This window comes from Sarcophilus harrisii, chromosome X, assembly GCF_902635505.1.
Source record: "Sarcophilus harrisii chromosome X, mSarHar1.11, whole genome shotgun sequence".
In the NCBI taxonomy this organism is placed as follows: Eukaryota; Metazoa; Chordata; class Mammalia; order Dasyuromorphia; family Dasyuridae; genus Sarcophilus; species Sarcophilus harrisii.
Genome location: NC_045432.1, coordinates 72,818,630 through 72,837,016, shown reverse-complemented (window position 1 = coordinate 72,837,016; position 18,387 = coordinate 72,818,630). Strand labels below are relative to the sequence as shown.

The 18,387-nt window shown below is 52.8% G+C and overlaps 1 protein-coding gene across 2 annotated transcripts; it reads right to left on the bottom strand.

Moving 5' to 3' along the window:
* Positions 1–1,235: 1,235 nt before the first annotated feature.
* On the bottom strand, positions 1,236–15,844 carry PLP1 (proteolipid protein 1). Of its 2 annotated transcripts, none has more exons than XM_023507146.2 (7): positions 15,671–15,844; positions 7,534–7,720; positions 6,483–6,744; positions 5,289–5,457; positions 4,635–4,708; positions 3,909–3,974; positions 1,236–3,275 (listed from the first exon to the last, which is right to left on the bottom strand). In XM_023507146.2, exons 1-7 carry the CDS (start codon positions 15,672–15,674, stop codon positions 3,204–3,206), a joined length of 834 nt encoding a protein of 277 aa, XP_023362914.1. In that variant the 5' UTR covers positions 15,675–15,844; the 3' UTR covers positions 1,236–3,203. The 2 variants fall into 2 exon arrangements, with proteins under 2 accessions (XP_023362914.1, XP_023362915.1); XM_023507147.2 differs by having other exon boundaries at positions 6,588–6,744.
* Between the last annotated feature and the right edge of the window lie 2,543 nt (positions 15,845–18,387).

The following is an 18,387-nucleotide window of genomic DNA, read 5'->3' as shown; positions in this document are numbered from 1 at the left end:
ATGTAAGGCAGAAAGACAGGGAAGCGAGTCACAAGTTGTCAGGGCTAAAAAATCCAGTTTTGTTTTCCCAGGGCCTCGGTGTGGGATGCCACCCCCATCCCCACCCTCAAGCCTAACCCCCTCTGTGCACCCTCATAATTCATCCGCCTACTGCTCCCAGTCCATCAGGTTCTGTCTTGACTGGGGCCTGCTCAGAGAGCTCAGTGTGTGCTGGATGAAGCCGAGGCTTCCACACGCTCCCCCTGCAAGACCGTGACCGCCGTGTCCTGACCCCGAGGACTGTAAGCAAATGTTTCTGGTTTACACTACTGCAGCAAATGTTTCTGGTTTACACTGCCGCATCTTTGCTCTTTGGCTGAGCAAAGCACAAAGGAAGCTCTTTCAGTACAGAGAAAGGAGGGTTGTGATATGTGGGAGAACAGAGAACAAAGGGCTCTCTCTATGAAGAGTTTCTGAGAGCTTGGAAACTCCAGCCCTAGATCAGTCTCAGAGGACAGGGCCAAGTGCAGGGGGATGGAGAACATGACTTCCTTGGGAACTGAGGGGAAAAGCCTCCTTCAGGATTCGCACCCCAAATCAAGGCTCTCACAGACAGGGCCAAGTACCTAAAAATCACTTCTCACAACTGTCTTGAAGTGGCCCGAACAACTTAGCCCGTAAGATTTTTAGTTGCAGGTTTGATGCAAACCACTTCAAAAGGAGGGTCCTCAACTAGAGATTGTCCTGCCTCACCCCAATTTCCCTTGTTTCGTTGATTGATCCATTCCTCGCCTGTCACCTTCTTAACCAACTGGGCCATTGAGGCCTTAGGCAAAGGTCCTTGAAAAGTAAGGCGATAGTGAGGGCAGGAGCTTTGGACAGAGAGTCTACCAAAAATGGGAAAAGGCCATCCTCGGTTGGGGAAGAGGTCAGAGGAGGAAGATGGGTGTCAGAGAGTCTTTGCCTTAACTAGATCTGTGAGACAAGCTCAGTCAACGGTTCCATGTAAGCCGAGGACACTCCTTCCGTTTGTTGCCGCCTGGCCAGAACTCTCACTGTGGAACCATGGGCCCCATCCCCCTGCTCGCCACCAAAAAAAGCCATCCCAAGCCACAATCGGGTCGTTCATCAGCCACAGTACGGATGAAGACATCGAACAAAACGATTCACTCAATTTCGTTTGATTGAGAACAATTTTAATTTATTTTCTTTAATTTTATAAAATTCACCTTGTAAGAAGGCTCTAATCATTTTATCCTTTATATATGTTAAAGTTGAAATTTTAAATCAGCAATGAAGAAGATACTTTCAGTTGATTAAATACTGTGTGGGGATATATAAATGTGTGTGGGGGGGTGTATACATATGAGGGAAGTTGAGGAAAGGTTGGTTATTAAGTTAAATCAAAAGAAAACTCAAGGCCTAGACTACTTTTACTTTCCTTATCTTGATTGGTTTCTTACTAAATCTTTTCCCTCCCCTCCCCCACACAGCTTATCTAATCTGGTTTGAAGAAATATTTTGTCCTTTTGAAGAGATCTCATATATCCATAAATGCTGCCGAAGCTACTTTGAAACAAAAAAAGAAAAAAAAGGAAGGAAGGAAGAAATCTCACACTGAGAGCTACAGTCCTGCATCAAAAACCCCAAATCCAAGTAGACCAAGAAAGAGAGAAGGGCCCAATATGCCCGAGCTGGCTGCCTGGCTTCCAGATGTTTCCAGATGTTGCCCTTTTGCCTTTAGAAAGGTATTTCATGTGACAGGGAGAGTCTGCCCTTCTGTTAAGCCATCTTTTTCTCTTCCCCACTTCCTTCTTCCTCCCTCTCTCAAACACCTTAGGACAGTACTAAATCACACCTTCCCTCCCCGGCTAGAAAGAATGAACAAGTTGATTCTGCAAATGGAGGTTGCCTTTGCACACCGCGGAAGGGCAGCTTAGCGATGCTCCTACTCAAAAGCCCTGCCTGTAGCCTTCCCTTTTGCACAGAGATGGCCATAATTCAATCGTACTCGGGATGGTTTCCGTCCCTTTTCCCGTCAAAGAAAAACCCCCTTACTCGTCAATTATTCTGCAGCTCTTTCAGGTGTAAGGTCAGAAGTGTAAAAAATGAGGAAAAAAATGGGAAATGTGACATTTCCTCTGGCCGGAACCAAATCAAGATCCTCAAGCCACCGATGGGTCACTAGACACACACCATCCCAGGGAAAGAGCACCATTGTGAAGGTATGACCAAGTGGAGGGTGTTGCACACGGCTGGTTAATGGGCAAGGGGGTGGGGAGGCATGCAGAGGCACGGAATCCAAAGAGTCAGCCTGGGTCTATAAGAGGGACATCTTAGGTTATACCGTCAGTCCGTTGCTCTCTCTGGATCACTCTCTCTCATGCAAACTGGCGTTCCTCTCTTACTCCTTGGAAACTACAGGCTTGCCTTGGGAGCTATTCTATTATCACGGTTATTTAGTGATAAGAGGCGAAGAGCTTAAAGTGGCTGGTTCCCTAGCAGTGTGCAAGGCCGACGGGCCCCTCGTCTACACGGATGCCGTAAGTGGGGTGGGATGAGTTAAGGCTTAAATATTCTATCATACCAGGGTCAATGCTCTCCTTTCATCGCTGAAAGGTCCTTGCTCTGACCCTCTTCTCCCAGCTGCGCTGCGCAGATTTGAGCAGATTTTCATGTTTACAGGGGCAATCCTCCCTTCTCAAATGGTAGTAAGAAGAGGAGAGAGTGCTCCATTATCCTGAATGAGGAGATCACTAGCCCCTATATAGGGTGATGAGAAAGTGCTCTCTCTCACTCTCTCTCTCTCGCTCTCTCTCTCTCCCTCTCTCTCTCTCCCTCTCTCTCCCTCTCTCTCCCTCCCTCTCTCTCTCTCCATCAATGGAAGGGCCTTGGTGATTCAAAGGCACCATCTGGTCCTTGGGAGATGCTTCAAAGTTGAACATTTCTTTGTGACAGGAAGTCCCTTTCTTTGCCATTTCCCATTTCTAGCAGGAAGATTTGGAAAGCCCCAAATGCTTAAAAGAGGTACAGAAGGGAGAGGACAGAAAATGGCCTCCAGCATCGAGTCTCTCCTTTCTTGTTATACTTGTTGATTATGAGGAGGGCCAGTCAGCGCTGAAGGCAGAGAGTTAAGATGGGAGATGCTGCATTGCCTGGCTGTGTGGTTAGAGCCCGGCTGTTAGAGAAAGAAAGGGGACTACGGGGAAGTGCAGGCCTGGACATTAGAACTTGGTGCCTCGGCCCATGAGTTTCAGGACAGCAAAGTTGTATGTGGCAGCGATCATGAAAGTGAGCTGTGGGGAGAGAGAGAGAGAGAGAGAGAGAGAGAGAGAGAGAGAGAGAGAGAGAGAGAGAATGAGAATGAATATGAATCATTGGGAAAACTCTCTGCTTTACCCAAAACAATGTGGCTCCTTTTTCCTGCAAACTTGGCTGGGATCTTCTCTGAGTCGCTGCCTTTAAATGGCCCAGTCCCATGTGTTCAAAGCATAGTGAAAGAACACTACACTCAGACCTGGCTCTTCTAAGAGGCTCAGCCCTCTGCTGTGTTACCATGAGCAAGTTGGGAGTGCTCAGAGGGCCTCATGAAATGGCTCGACCTCTTTCCTAGCCTTGTGGCACAAGCCCTAATCCTGATACTGGCGTTAGGGCCTGGTGGTCCCCACCGGCCAGGGCCCGCACATTCCCGAGGTGACATGGACCCGCTTCCTCTAAACTGTGAACCTGTGAGCTCCCCCAGACCTCCCCGCCTTCCTCCACATTCTCTTTCTCATTCCCATCTGCTTTTGCTGACCGATAGCACACAGCTCTCATTGTGTTCTAACAGCGTCTTACTAGGGCCCTCAATGCTCTTTCCTGCCTTCCGGCAAGTCCTCACCCAAGCTAGTCCAGGACATTTGCCAAGATAACGCAAAGGCTTAACTTACCAGGGAAACCAGGGTGGCTGCAGCCCCGATGAAGGCCGCAATAAACAGGTGGAAGGTCATTTGGAACTGTAAGGAAACAGCCAGCATTGAACACCAGGAAAGCAGCACAAGGATGGTCTGGTGTCGGCTCTCGTGTGCGTTCTGTATCCCCAACTACATGGGGACCTTTTTGAGGACATGCACTGAGCCTTCTTTGCTTTCCCCTGAGGAACATCCTAGGGTGCCCAACGTTGTCCCCAAATCCCTTCGTGCTCCCAACCCGGCAGCTCTTAGGCCACTCTGCAGTGCGCAGGAGCCCATTGCTGTCCCCCCTGGGGACCACCCCTTTTTCTCCTTCCTCTGAGTGTAGCATCTCTCTGTCTCCCAGCAGGGATTAAGAAGAAATTCTGAATTTTTTCTTAAAATAAAACAAAATCAAAATTCCTCAAAGAAAATTCGGGTTTGGTTTTGCAAAACCTGTGAACAAAACTGCAGAGCATGACAGCAGCAAGTTCCCTCGCTCCCCAAAGTGCTTCCCGTCTTTTCCCTCGTGCCATTTTGGCCCCAGCCTCCCTCAAGGACAGTGATTGCTTAGGTGCAAGGGGATTGGGGGAGAGGGGAAGGGAAATCAACTTAGCCCGAGCCTGGAGCAACTCAGATGAGCCCATGATGCCATTGCTGAGAACGCCCCGTGCCGACGGCCACAGGCGGGAGCCCTCGATGCCAGTAACCTCCATGGCCACTCACCTCCGCAGTTTTACAGATGGACAGAAGGTTGGAGCCGCACACCTTTCCGGGGAAAGCGTTCCAGGGGAGGACACCTGAGGGAGGCAAACACGGGTCACGGTCCATTCGATGGAGCTATGGGACCCAGAGAAAGTCTCCCACAGACATCGGTGAGTGCCCTGCCCCGCCCTAGACATGGACACATGCTCCCACAGAAGTCTCTAGGGCTTAGGGGCCTCCTTTGTTGTGGATATAGTCTTCAGCAGTAAGAGTGGGCTAGAAAAGTCCCATTATGTCCAAGGAAGCCCTACCCTAGAGGGAAAATTACTCAGGCTTCAATTTACTTGGGAAGGATGACAAAAAGATAACAAAGTTGCAGAAATGAATGTGCCTTCTGGAGCTGTTTTAATCAGCCTTAAACCCGGGTGGCCACGTTTCCCTGTCTTTCCTCATCCGTGCATCTGCCGCATAAGCTTCCTGGGGGGGGAGGGACTGTCTCGCTTTAGTATCTTAGACCTAGCAGATGCTAAATACCAGTTCAATTGTGCTTTCTCTGGTTTGTGATAAACTGAGTCAGATGGCCCATCATCCTCCTCGCCCTCGGGGACTGGCCCACCCAGCCACCCCGGGGTTTCGTCTTGACTGCCAGGCTGCGGTCTACTGGGTTCTACTTGCCATACATCCTGGCATCAGCACAGAGACTGCCTATGCTGGCTGAGGTCTTGCTGGGGAAGGCAATAGATTGGCAGGTTGTCCAGGTGTTGAAGTATATGTAGACGGGCACGGCGGAGCAGGCAAACACCAGCAGCCAGACAATTGTCAGGGCATAGGTGATGCCCACGAACTAGAAAAACAACCCAAATGACCGAGAAAAGGAGGTTACTGAGCAGAGGCACTCGCGAACAGGCTCGCGAGCCAGGAGATCCCTGAGTGGTGGGTGCCAGACACCCGAGATCTCCACCCATTGAAATGAAACAAGGTGATGTTATCTCCCTGGGGACCGTGAGTTAGAGAGGTTTGCAAGTTAGTTCCTGGGTAGAGAAGGTGCAAAAGCCCCAAAGCAGGACCCGAAAGAAAGCCGTGCTCCATCTCTCTCCCGCCTGAGGACGAGCCTGGAGACCGTTCCCAGTCAGGAACCCTCCTGGTCCCCAAACAGAACCCAAAGCCAATTGCACATCAAAGCTGGAGTTCACAGACAACTTTTCTGAGCCGAGAGCTGGCGGCTGGGGCGTAGCAGCTCCTTAGAGCATTGATGGAGAATGTGGGGACCCCCCCGACCATGGAGAACACGGGGACACCCCCCCCGGCCATGGAGAACATGGGTTCCAACCCTGGCCTTAGAGGGAGACTGTTACAGACTCTCAGGACTGAGCAATCTGCTCTAGTCCAACCCCTCTGAGGGCCTGAGAAACAGCCCGGGAGGCCAGAACTGCCCAGTTTCTGACACTCCTGCTAATCATTTCATCGCCACGATCCTTTCTTCAGTTAAATCGTGGGCGTGTCAGCACAATAACAGGTGTGAAACTGAGCCACTCTTGGGCCCTTGCTTCATTGAGCCTCTCCGAGAAAATGGCCTCTTAGCCTAGGAGGAAAAAGAGCATGCCAGCAGAAGACTCAGAAATATCTTGCTTGAGCAATCGCTTCCCAAGACCACCTCGTCCTTTTAGAAACTGATTTTGCCAGGGACTCGTGGGAAGAGAGGGCTGAAACGGCCCGGCACCGCGTTCTTCCGGACCCTCTTGCTCAGAGTGGCCACCCTCCCAGTCCTTGACAACCGGGTCTCCGCAGAGGGTCCGCTGTCAGGCTGGAACGCGGCCACTGACTCACCCCCACCCCTTGTTATTCCCAGAAAACCCTGATGATGATCACCTTGTCGGGATGTCCTAGCCATTTTCCCAAACAATGACACACCCTGTCCAAAGAGTGAGCTTGATGTTGGCCTCTGGAACCCCTCCCCTTCGGGCCCCCTGTTACCGTAGCGCTCAGGCCCTTGCCGCAGATGGTGGTCTTGTAGTCGCCAAAAATCTGTCGCACAGCCCCAGTGGTGTAAAAGCCCTCAGCCAACAGGAGGGCCCCATAAAGGAAGAAGAAAGAGGCGGTGCCGTAAATGACATACTGGAAGGCGTGGATCCTGGAACAACAGACAGGGAAGCGATGGGGGAGGAAAAGCCTCCTTAGGCAGGGTCCGGCTCCTCCCATGCAAAGCCAGCTCCGTGGTGACATGAAGAGATGCTCTTTGGAAGGATCCACATTTGCTCCCCATCCCCAGCAGAAAGGGGGGGAAGAAGGACAACATAGCCAGAGCGGCAGCGGCACCCCCCAGCTGCAGCCCACCGGCCATCCTCACTTAGCCTGTGTTTCTAAAGTGTCCGGGTGCTACTCCCCTCGTCTTAACCCTTTAGGGGTGCTGCCTCAAAAGGAGATGGCACAGGAGGTGAGCCAGATATGAAGAAAGGGGACAGAAGGAGCAGGTAGGTAGCTGACTCGCTATGATATCACCCAAAATAGACCCAAGGGAAGCTTGGGAGAAATGAGCTCCTTAGTCCCGGGCCTGAGCACAGCCAGGTGGCGAAGGGGGCATCAAGGGCAGCAGCCAATGTGCCTCCCCCGAGCCCATCATAACCTACCCTGATGGAAGGGCCAACTCAATCAACACTGCCCACAGCTAGCAGAAGTTAGACAGAAAATATGGAAGCAAACCAAAGGTAGGTGGGCAGCCCACTCTTGAGATTTCTTCCTCAGGAGGAGCTGGAAAGGTGGCAGCCCCTAGAGAGAAGGCTCAAGGGATCTTGTCTTGCTGAGCATCGAGTCCCTGATGGTCCAGCGGGGGCTAAATCTATCAGCCAGTTCCAGCCACAGTTGGGCTGGGGAAGAGGGGTACAGAGCAGATCTGGAGGAAGGACAAAGGGAAGGTACTTACACATTCATGAGATACTCATAGTCTTGGTAGTTTTTGGAAAAGTAGGTCTCGATCAACTTCTCTGTGCCGGTCAGTGCTTCATGTCCACAGCCACAGAACAGGGCAACCCCAAAGAAACACAGCCCCGTGGCCACCAGGGAAGCAAAGGGTGCCCCGACCATACATCTCGCACAACACTCTAACAAGCCTAGGAGAGAGGGGAGAAAAAGGTAAGGGTCTGGGGCAACCGGGATCATGCTGCCAAACCACCCCATCCTCTTACTCATAAACTCTACCGAGCAGCTATGTCGAGTCCCCAGGCTAGATCCTGGAAATCCCAGACTCGGTCAATGCTCTGGAATCACAAGAAACCCACATCCTGGTTTATCTCAGGCTGGAAAATAAGGTTGTGCCTTCTGTTTGAATACCAGCTGAACCAAGGGAGCAGATGAAGAATTCGGAAGAGCTTGGGAAGACCCACACGTGCTAAACCAAAACAAAGGAAATCGAACCCATGAAACAATATGCGGAACTTCAACTATATCAAGGAAAGCACTAAAAAAAGACATCCCAGCTTAGCTCAACTGGCTGCCCAATGACTCCAGAAGATGAATGAAGAAACAAAACTCCCGTTGAACTGCAGACCCAGAATAAGACAAGAGAAGTGACAACTTTTCCCCAAGTCCCCCCCAAAAAGCATCAAATACTAAAAAAGGAAACTATGCACAGAAAGAGCCTCAAGAAATCAAGATGAGCCTGGGGGAGGTTCAGTCTGCTCAGCCTCTCCTTTGGTTTCCCTTGGTTTCTTTGTCTACTCCAAGTATATCCTGCCCTCATAAAGCTTCCAGTCTAATTGGCGATTTCAAGTAGATCCCCAACAATACAAGGTGCTACATGAGTGGTACAAAGACTGTGGGAACTCTGAGTGAGTGGCTCAGTCCCTTTGGGCTCAATGGAGGAACTGGAATGTAAGCCGAGCCTGGAAAGGTGGGAGAGAAAAAGTGCCATTTGTGTTCCTGGAGATTTGTTCTCTCTGTGGTACAGAGAGGTAAATAACGGATGAAAGTTAGTGAGGTTTCGGAGAGGGGACTTGTTTCATCCATTAACTCCCTACTGTGTGTCAGGCACTGCTAGGCACATGGAACCCAAAAGCAAGCAGTCCCTGATTTTCAGAAGCTCCTACAGGGAGAGGGGACAGAATTCAATCCAAGGGCCATCTTTCTTCACACCCAGCCCTCTTTCTCCATCCATCCCTTCTCACCATCACGCACAGTTGGCATGGATTAGGGAGCCACATGAACCCAGAATGGCTTCACTCGGGATAATGTCTGCTCTCTTAGCTTAGGGAAACCAGGGAAGTTCAAGAAAGAGGAGATGACTATGAGGGGAAAAGACAGCACTGGCCAATGTGAATGGGATATCGCTCTCTCCGGGCCCAATGATTTCTCTAAATTTTGCATGGCTGCTTTGTTCCTTGTATCCTGGCTTGGCCAATCTCAGCGGCCAACAGACCACATTGCAGTCCTGTCCAAGCAGCTATAAAGAGACTTTATAAAGAAGGCAAGAAAGCATGAAATGCCTATCTGTGTCAAAGTAAATCTCCCAAACAAAGGGAAGCAGGTGTCTTGAAAAGACCAACAGTCCCTGATGGGGCTAAGCTTCCAACCAAGTCCCAACCAGAGCTAGTATGTGCATGTGACTCAATACAGGAAAGAGCTTGCTCCCTGCCACTGCCCTTGCCGTCCAGAGAGCTGTCGAAAAGAAGAGGCCAAGAAGAGGTCAGATGGGGAACCAAATGGCTGGAAAAGTCTCTGACCCACAGGGTCGGGACCTAAGATGGGCTTCCTCTTGATGGGACCCTGAAAGGCAGAAGGAAAGAACATGACTGGCTGCTCCTTCCCCCTACATCCAGAGGGGAGGGGAATCCATCTAAACACCATTTTCCAAGTCATATTTTGTAAAGCACGGAGTCAAGAAGAGCAAAGTTCAAACCAAGTTCCAAGTATTAGAGTACCTTGCGATTTCGAACAAATAAACCTGTCATGGATTCCTTTATAAAGCAAAGAAAACACATCTATTTGATCGACTTGAAGTGTTTATGTGAGGGATTTTCTTAAAATCACATTCTAGTAGGAAACTTCAGTGCAAATGTGAAAGTTGGTGGGATTGCCCTCCCTCACAGAACGAGCAAGGAATCATTGGGATCTTGGGAATGTCAGTAGTCCCAGGTGGGGCAAAGAATAGAGCGTGGCAGAGCTAAAATAGGCCTCTGACATCCCCGAGTCAAATGTCTTCAGTATAGAGAGGAACGGAGACTCAGAGAGTTAAACAGGTGAATTCTACTTCCTACCGCTCATCGGCCCTACAGCACTGGCTTGGACCTCAAAGTGTACTAAAGAGCAGGCTGTGCATGGCTAATGGGGAAATGTATTTTGCGTGACTTCGTATGCATAATGGGTATCATATTTCTTGCCCTCTCAATGAGTAGGGGAAGCTAGTGGAGGAAGAGGGAACATCTAAAACTGAAAATAAGAATTAGATTACATTTTTAAAAGTCAGATATGAATACAGAAGACTAGGCTATAAAACCCAACTCAAGCTGAAGTCATTACTCGTACTAGCAACAAAATCAGGTCCCTCGCTCTCTTCTCCTTGACTGCGGTGAGTGTGTCAGGATTGTGAAGATCGAATGAGATTACATGTGTAACGTCCTTTATAGAGCTGAAAGGGCTAAACACATGTGAGATTATCATCACCATTATCATCATCATTAATGGTGGGGATGGTGGTAGTAGTAGTAGGATTTCATCGGAGGATTCAGCCTCTGAGCAGTGACCCTTGCACCCGGCCCATTTGCTTGGGGCTAAGGGATGCTCTTTTTGTACCAATGTAAAAATAAAATGAAACACTTTTTTAAAAAAAACCCAATTCTTATCCCACTTCCCTGTGAGAGCTGTCATGGCCACCCCAGCTCCTAAGTCTCCCCCTTTTCAGGCTAAACATTCCCGGTTCATTTAACTGTTCAACCAATTCTTCCGTGGCCTGTATGCCCTCCCTACTCACCTCCTTTGGACATGATCTAGGTCATTAATGTCTCTTTTGAGACGTGGGATACAAAATTAACTACTACTGGGTCTGGACTGCGTCAGTCAACAGCTGCTGAGAATGGAGAGCAAGTTTAGTCAGTGAGAACTTTCCAAAAGAGAACTTTGACTGGCCCGGACCCTTATTTGCCCACACAATGTGGGAGAATGACAGAGAGATGGTGTCTCTTAGTACAATGACTCTTCTGCCTTTGGGAGCAAGGGAAGGTACGTCCTTATTCTTAAGTAATGCACAAGAAACAGCTATTCAAAAACGTGGAAACCCAACCAAGGAGAGACCCGGTCTGGTCATTAGCACTGGCATAAGGGACAGCATCAGGAGCCGCTGACAAATGAACAACAGCTCTTGCCACAAGCCATTTGCTCCGAGAGCCAGACTTCTCAGAGTGCACGACTAGCAGGTGTGCAAGGCCACAATCGGTGACTTGGGCTCCCAGGGTGAGAGGCCCCAAAGCACCCTTGGAAGCGACTGCGGAATTCACATGGGACTTTTTTTTTAAACGATTAAAGCAAAAAAAAAAAAAGTGAGTAAAACCAATCCCAGGCGGAAACGGGAGGCTCAATTACTCTACCAGCACTTATGACAGGCCCTCACTCGGGCTTGGAACTTAGAGCACGCCAACAGCCTCAATAGCCCTGCCCTAGTTATGTCCCCAAACCCCGGAGCCCAAATGGAAAATGCCAGGAATATGGGCACTAGAATACAGATTGTGATCCTCAGTCCCCTTACAGCTCAGGTGGCCATGGGCTTTCCTTGTGTACGCTTCTTAGATGAGATCCAATAGGCACAGGTCAGTATTTACAGGGTGGAAGCTCAGTCTGCTCTGCTCGTGTCTATGAGAGCCACATGTCCTCCACTTTAGACTCTTTTATAGTCAAGAACACTTTGGCCTTAAGAGCTTTCAGAAGAAATATTAGAAGATGTCAATTCCCCAGACATCTCCGAGTTACACAAGAAAACCTTTGACTACTGATGTACTTCGTGTACTATTATTCCCATTTTACAGATGAGGATACCGGCTCACAAGGGTAAAATAAGTGCAAAAAGGTCATTCAGCTAAGGAGAGATGGAATTTCCATCCAAGTCTTTCCCGATTCCCCATCTCCCACACTTTCCAGCACATGGGAACAGCTCAGGGCACAAAATGTCCTGACTTGAAGACGGGGACAACCATAATCGCATTACCCACATCCCAATGTCATTTGAGAAAAATCCTTTGCCAATTTTAGAGCCAGATTAAAATGTGTGACTCAAAACAACAATATTTGAAAAGTTTCTGACAAGAAGCCGTGAAGGAAATCAATGAGGTGTCTTGGCTCCCGCCCTCAAGGAGCCGATAGTCTTGGGAAGACATGGTGGTACAGTGGAAATAGTGTTAGGATTGGAGTCAGAACCACTGGATTCTGAACCTAACTCTGCACCCACTACCTACTCTGACTCAAGAGAAGTTTCCTCATCTGGAAAATGAGGGGGGTTGAACTTGGGGATCCCTGAGGTCCCTTCCAGCTCTAAGATTCTGTATTCTTGTGATCCTCTCTCTCCAGCTAGACTAAAACCTATGAAGACATCAGACAGTGGAAGACGGTCAAAAAGACTGGGCAGCTCAGTGCCGGCTGGGGATCGTTCCTGGGGAGCCCTCTGAGCTGGCTGGCCCGCTAGGTATAATTCAGAGTAAGCCGGTACTGGACCTGAACTACTTTCTCCTTGCTGTCCTGCACGGAAGTGGGAGGGCTGCTGCTCATAGCTACATTACCAGCTGATGTTTCCAGGGGCTTGGGAGCAGCTCCCAGACCCACGCCAACATACAAGGATGGGGTTCCACACGAAGCCATCGCCTTTACCCGAAGCTAACTTCCCAAGTCTTTGTTCCCCTCAGCAGATGGTGATTTAAGAAAGCATCAGAGGATGGAAAGACAAAGACAGCAAAAAGGAGCCTATGTAACTGCTAGCCCGTCCCTTTAGTCTGACAAAAGGGGAGACACAGGTACCCTAAACAGCACAGTTGGATCCATTAAGAGAGAAGCTCTCTCATTTTTAAGTTTCCGACATGGAAGCCGGCCTGTGCCCTTCACCCGGGGCCAACCTCAGACGGCCCTGTCAACAGAGCCCTCGCTGACAAGGGTTCCGGGTAACTGACGGGTCTGAGATGCTAGAGCAGCCGTGACTGGTACTGGGGACGGATGGTTGAGTGGGTTCTGGGAGTGACGTAACAAACAGCAGGAAGAGGCAGAGATAAACAATGAGCCTTGCTGCCAAGATGAGCCCAGTGGGACAAAGCCTTATCTGTGAGCGGGCTTCCTTCCCCATTCCATGTCTTCGCTCCTTCCTCCTCGGCTGCCTTTGCACCTCATTCGGGCTCCAGGGACCAAGAACTGAGACCTTCAAAGGCCATTTGCCGGGTGGGGATGGGGCCTGAGGAGAAAGTCTAGCAAGAACGTGAGGTTGGGGAATGAGCCTTGCCATTAGCTAGCTAGCTGAAGGGGCTTAGCCAAGTCCCTTCCTTTGTCTGGGGTCTTCTGATCTGTAAGTGAGGCAGGTGCACCAGGTGACCATCCACAACCCTGGAAGTTCTGCCATCTGACGACCACTAGAGAGAGGAACCCGTCTCCTTTGGGGCAGCAGCCTCTGGACCATTCTGCCATTGCTGGAGCACCACGGTTGGAAGGCGGAACGTGGTCCAACTCACGTGCTCTGGCACTGCCGACCCAGGAGACCCTGGCCAATGCCTCTTTCCTCCTCCGTAGGGAGGGAAGACGCACGCCATCCTTGGATCGGGCTCCAGTCCAATAAGGTTTGGGTCCGGGGTCCAAGTCCCCGCTCCCAGTCCCACCCTCCCCTGCCCCCCAAAAGTCTAGAAACATTGTCCTTCTGGCTGTCTAGCCCTTTTCTCTACCGCCTGCCTCAAGGCCACAGATGCAGGGAGTGAAAGGAACTTTCAAGAACATCCTTCTAGGTCACTTCTCTCATTCGGACGGGGAACCTGAAGCCTAGAGAGGGAATGACCTGCCCAAGATGCCATAAAGTGGGAACTGGCCCTGGGTCTTCTGCCTCTCATTCCAGGGCTCTTCCCATGCCTTCCCTGCCTCCTGGGATGAGAAGTCCCTCCTCCCCTGACCACTCCTTCTGGTGCCTATCCCAGAGCTCAGTGCTCATGTAACTTTGGTGGGCAGGAGGATAGAGAAGGGACAGAAAGGGCTCCTGAGAGCATAGTCTGCTGGTCAGGAACAGATCAACGTAAGAACACATTTGGTCCCTTTGCCATTCCCAGTTCCCTGATATCACTTGGGGAGACTCGGGGCTGCTGATGGGGCTGTTTGTACCCTGGTGGGCTGGGGTGTTGGCCTGAGACCTGAGCCTTCAGACACTCCTGCTGAGGCGCCCCCCCCGCCCCAACCATACACACACCGAAGCAACTCAAACTTCCTCCGTGGTAAACAGCAGCCCTTGGAGGGAAGCAGATGTCTGGTTACCAGGGTAACAGCCACTATTCTCAGACAAGCCTTTAGTCTTAAAGGCCGGACTCTGGGAGCCGAAGTTTTGTCGCTCCAAAGGGAGATTGGTTACCAATAAACACAGTCTGGCACTTCTCTGGCTCTCTTCTGCCCCGTGGTGCTCATCAGTCTCCCCCCAAGGCCAATCATCAGGACTTGCACTGATGTGGCTTTCTCAGGGGCCGGGACAGACGGACACGGCCCGGTAACGAGCTGCCTGGGATCCCAGCCCCAAGGGCCACCGGGAGGGGGCTTCTCAGATTCTACCTGTACCACGCCGGTGGTGGTTGATGAACGCGGCCCACCCCTGAGCTGGGTTCTGGGACGCCGTGCCTCTCCCCGTGGCCGCCCCGCTCTATCTGGGGCCGTCACCACTGCTGAAATCCAGAGCCAGCGCCTGCCTGGCAAGAAGCCACTGCGTCTTGCCCTGTTCGACTCCCCTGCTCACCCTCATCCCTTCCTATCTAGCCAGAGCCACTCGCCACTTCTCAGGCCCTCCTTTTCCCGGGCCCACGCAGCAAGTCCCGGGTTTCTCAGAAGCTCAGAAGTGGGATTCGAATCCAGGTCTTCCCCAACTCCAGCCTGATTCCCACCACACCACCGGGGCTGAACGGGCCCTTCTGGGTCATCTAAGTCAATCCCTTCACTTTCCAGCCAGGGGAAGCCAAAGCTGAGATCAGAGGCGAGAAGGGACCTTAGAAATGGGGCCATCCAAACTTCCTTTACAGGAGGTCATGAAACCCAAATAGTGACAGAACTGGGACTCCCCACTCCCCTGCCGGCCCGCTTTCTATTACATCCCACGACCCAAACGAGGCTCCAAAAGTGAGCCTGGGCACCGCAGAGAGTCCGACGGATGGAGCGCTCAGCCTGAAGTTAGGAAGGAGCTGATATCCAGTCTCGGACACTTACTAGCTGTGTGATCTTGGGCAACTCTTGTGCCACCTGCCTCAGTCTCCTCACCTGGAAGATGGGGGAAATGAAAGCATGTACCTCCCCGGGGCTCTTGTGAGGCTCCGAGAAGACCATATTTGGGAAGGGGCGCTTAGCCCGTGCCTGCCACCCCAGAGCCACCTGATTGAGGTCTGTTCCCATCCTGCGTGTGTACAGGAGTGGAGGCTGCTCTCTGGTGCGGATGCGCCCTTGCCTGGGAGGGAGTGAGCCACAGGGCAGCCCCCACGGGCTTCTCGAGGCTCCTTCGTCTGCCAAGCCAGGCAGCTGGGGCGCTGCCCACGGGCTCCCCAAGCCCAGTACCCAGCGGACCGTGCTCCTCGGTGAGGGAGGGGGACGAGGATGGGCCACCTCCGGGAAGGAGGGAGATGGAGGCGAAAGGATACGGACAGAGAGAGGACACGGACAGGCCCCTTGGCCAAAGTGCCTGGGAAGGGGGAGTGGATGCTGGGGGTGGGGTCCGGAAATGGGGAGTGATGGAGAAGCTCCCGGCGGCCCCCTCAGGGAAAGGTGCCGCTAACCTCCAAGAGCCAAAGTTCTGCTCCCCAGTCCCCGGAGCCCCCGTGCTCCGGACTGCCGGCCGCTGGCTGCCCAACTTCCTGCCAACTCACCCATGGCTCCGGACTCGGGACTCGGCCGCGACGGCTGCTTCTCTGCCCTCGGGGCTGCCTTGGCTCAGCGGGAAGAAGCGGCTGCTCTGCGCTCCTTCCTCCCTGCTTACTTTTGCACTCTGAGTATCTTTGTCCTCTTCTCCAGCAAAGAAAAGGGCTTTCTGATTGACAGCCAATCCCCTTAAAGGGACAGGCCTCCTTTCCTCCTCCTCTTCCTCCTCCCTCCTGCCCCCTCTCCTCCCCTTCCCCCCCCCACCCCGGGCTACTCCCTTCTGTTAGGACTCGCTGTGTCCTCGCCTCTCCCCCCATGGCTGCCAGCTTTGATTGTTTCCCTTTTGTTGCCAGCGTGATTTCCCACCGTGCTTTGGGAACGTCCAAAATTGGGGCTTAGGGGATGGCCGGGAAGGACGTCGTTTGGGGAGCCGGATGGCCAAAAGGAAGGGGGATGGCACCGGGGGAATGGGCTGGGTGGGGGTTCCGAGGACCAGGAGCTCCGATGCCCGGAGACCAAGAGCCAAACCCAGCAATCACTTAACGAGTAAACACCTACTGTGTGCCAACCCCGGCCACGTGCTGGGCAAGTAAAGGCAGAGGATGGGCAGAGCCTGGCCTCGAGCAGCTCCCGCTCTAATGAAAGCCCTGACCCAGGTAGGAGGAGAAAGGAAAAGGGGACCCCACTCAGCGTCTCAGAGACACGGACAGAAAGCAAAGAGGAGAAACTGAGGAAGCCCCACAGGGCCCTCAGAGCCTTCATTAAGCATCAACTAGGGCTAACACCGGCCCCGGAAAGGAGACAGTCCCTGCCCTCAAAGGGCTGACATTCTGGGGGGAAGGGGGCAGCGCCGGGCCACAGCCAGGGCAACACAAAGGTCTGTCCCGAGTCATGTGCCGGGCACAGGGAGAGCTTGAGCAACGGGAAGAACCAGGAAAATGGGAAGAATTGGGACCGGGCTCTAGAAGGTGAAGGGTGGCCCTTGAGCTAAGCTTTGAAAAGAACCAGGAAAACAAGGGGCGAAGGAGAGAAAGAGAACTCTGAATGGAAGGCACAAAGAGGAGAGACCAGGAGCAGTGAGGCAGGGCCGGGCTTGGGAGCTGGGGCTCAAGGAAGAGAGCCCTGGGCTGCGATTGGTCAGGAGAGACTTTGGAGCCAGACCCAAGTCCTGGAGACTAAACTGGGGAAGATTTGGTCCTGGAGGCCATAGGGAGCCACCGAAAGCTCTTGAGCAAGGGGTTGACACTTGCTTTAGAAACGGAAGCCTGGCATTTATTTGTGGAGGTCAGACTGGAGAAGGGAGAGGCTGGAGGAAGGGAGGCTACTGCAGTGATCTGGGTGAGAAGCCGGGGGATTCTGGGATAGAGTGGTGGCCCACAAGTGGAGAGAAGGGGGTGGATACCGAAGGGAGAGGGGATAGTGCTTGACAACAAACACTCTAGCCCCAGAGGGTGAGGGGGGGTCCTGGAGGGCTTAGTGGTCATCTCGGGAGTAGGTGGTCCTTAACGTGAGCTCCTCTTTTGTCTGGGAACCTTTCGAAAGCCTCCTCACCTTGGCCATTTCCGGGGTGGCCAGGTACATGCAGAGGCTGGCTGGGGAGGCCAGGTACGTGCAGAGGCTGGCTGGGGAGGCCAGGTACGTGCAGAGGCTGGCTGGGGACAGAAGGAGTCTGTGGGCCGGCCAGGGGAAGGAGGAGGTAGCGGCCCCCCGGGGTGCCGAGGGGACATTCTCTGGCTCCTTCCCTCCCCGCCCCGCGCTCACTGTTACTGCTGCTCTGATCTCATGACCACCCGGGGAAGTTCATGATGTTCTTCTCGCATTCTTGTTGGGAGTGGAATGAACTCTCCGGGGGCCGGGCCGGGCTGGCAGGGGCCCAGGAGGGCCGTGGCCTTGAAACAGACCGAGCTGGAAGGGACCTTGGACTGCAGCTGATCCACCCCTCTCATTTTACAGAGGGAGAAATTGAGGCCGGGGGGGGGAATCACTCACCCAAGCTTGCCTGCTTTGGAAAAGGCACATCTTTGGGTTTCGAGCTCGGTGTTCTGGTTCTGCTCCCGGCATCTCGCACACAGGCAGAGCCAGGAGTCCCGAGTCATCCCCAAAAGGCACTGGGGCTCATGAGCCTCGGCCCAGGCCTCTAGCCACCAACCAGATTCTACTGCTCGGGGAGAGTCCTGGGGTCCCAAGGAGCTTCCATTCTCTCCCGGGGGCCCGAGGGGCTCCCATTTTCTCCCGGGGAGGGGAGAGGATGTAAGCTGCACAGGAGTGTAGAGACGGTTCCGGAGAGGCATCCATTCAAATCCCGCCCTACCTAGCTGGGGCACCCCGGGTAGATGTTAGGTAACCTGTGCCAAGTTGCTCTGGTGGATTCGGATGGGGGGATGGCGGCTAGAAAGGGACAGGGTTCCCCAAAGCTGTGTCCAGACACAAAGGATCATCCCTTGGTCTCTCTCACTCTGAAAGTTCATAAAGAGTGCAGAGAGCAGCAGAGGGGGCTGGGACGAGGCCGCTTGGGAGAAGACGAGGCGGACGTCAGGAAGCGCCGCACCCGACTCCCCAGCCACGTTTCCCCGCCCCCCCCCCCAGCCATCGGCCCTCCCGCCCCGCTCCCCCTCGGCATCTCTGGCCTCTGAAGGCCCCGTGGATGCCAGAGGGTGGCCCCCTGTGTGTGCTCTGGATTTGGGACAGAAGGGGCCTCCCCCGGGCCCCGTGACGGCACAGCCGC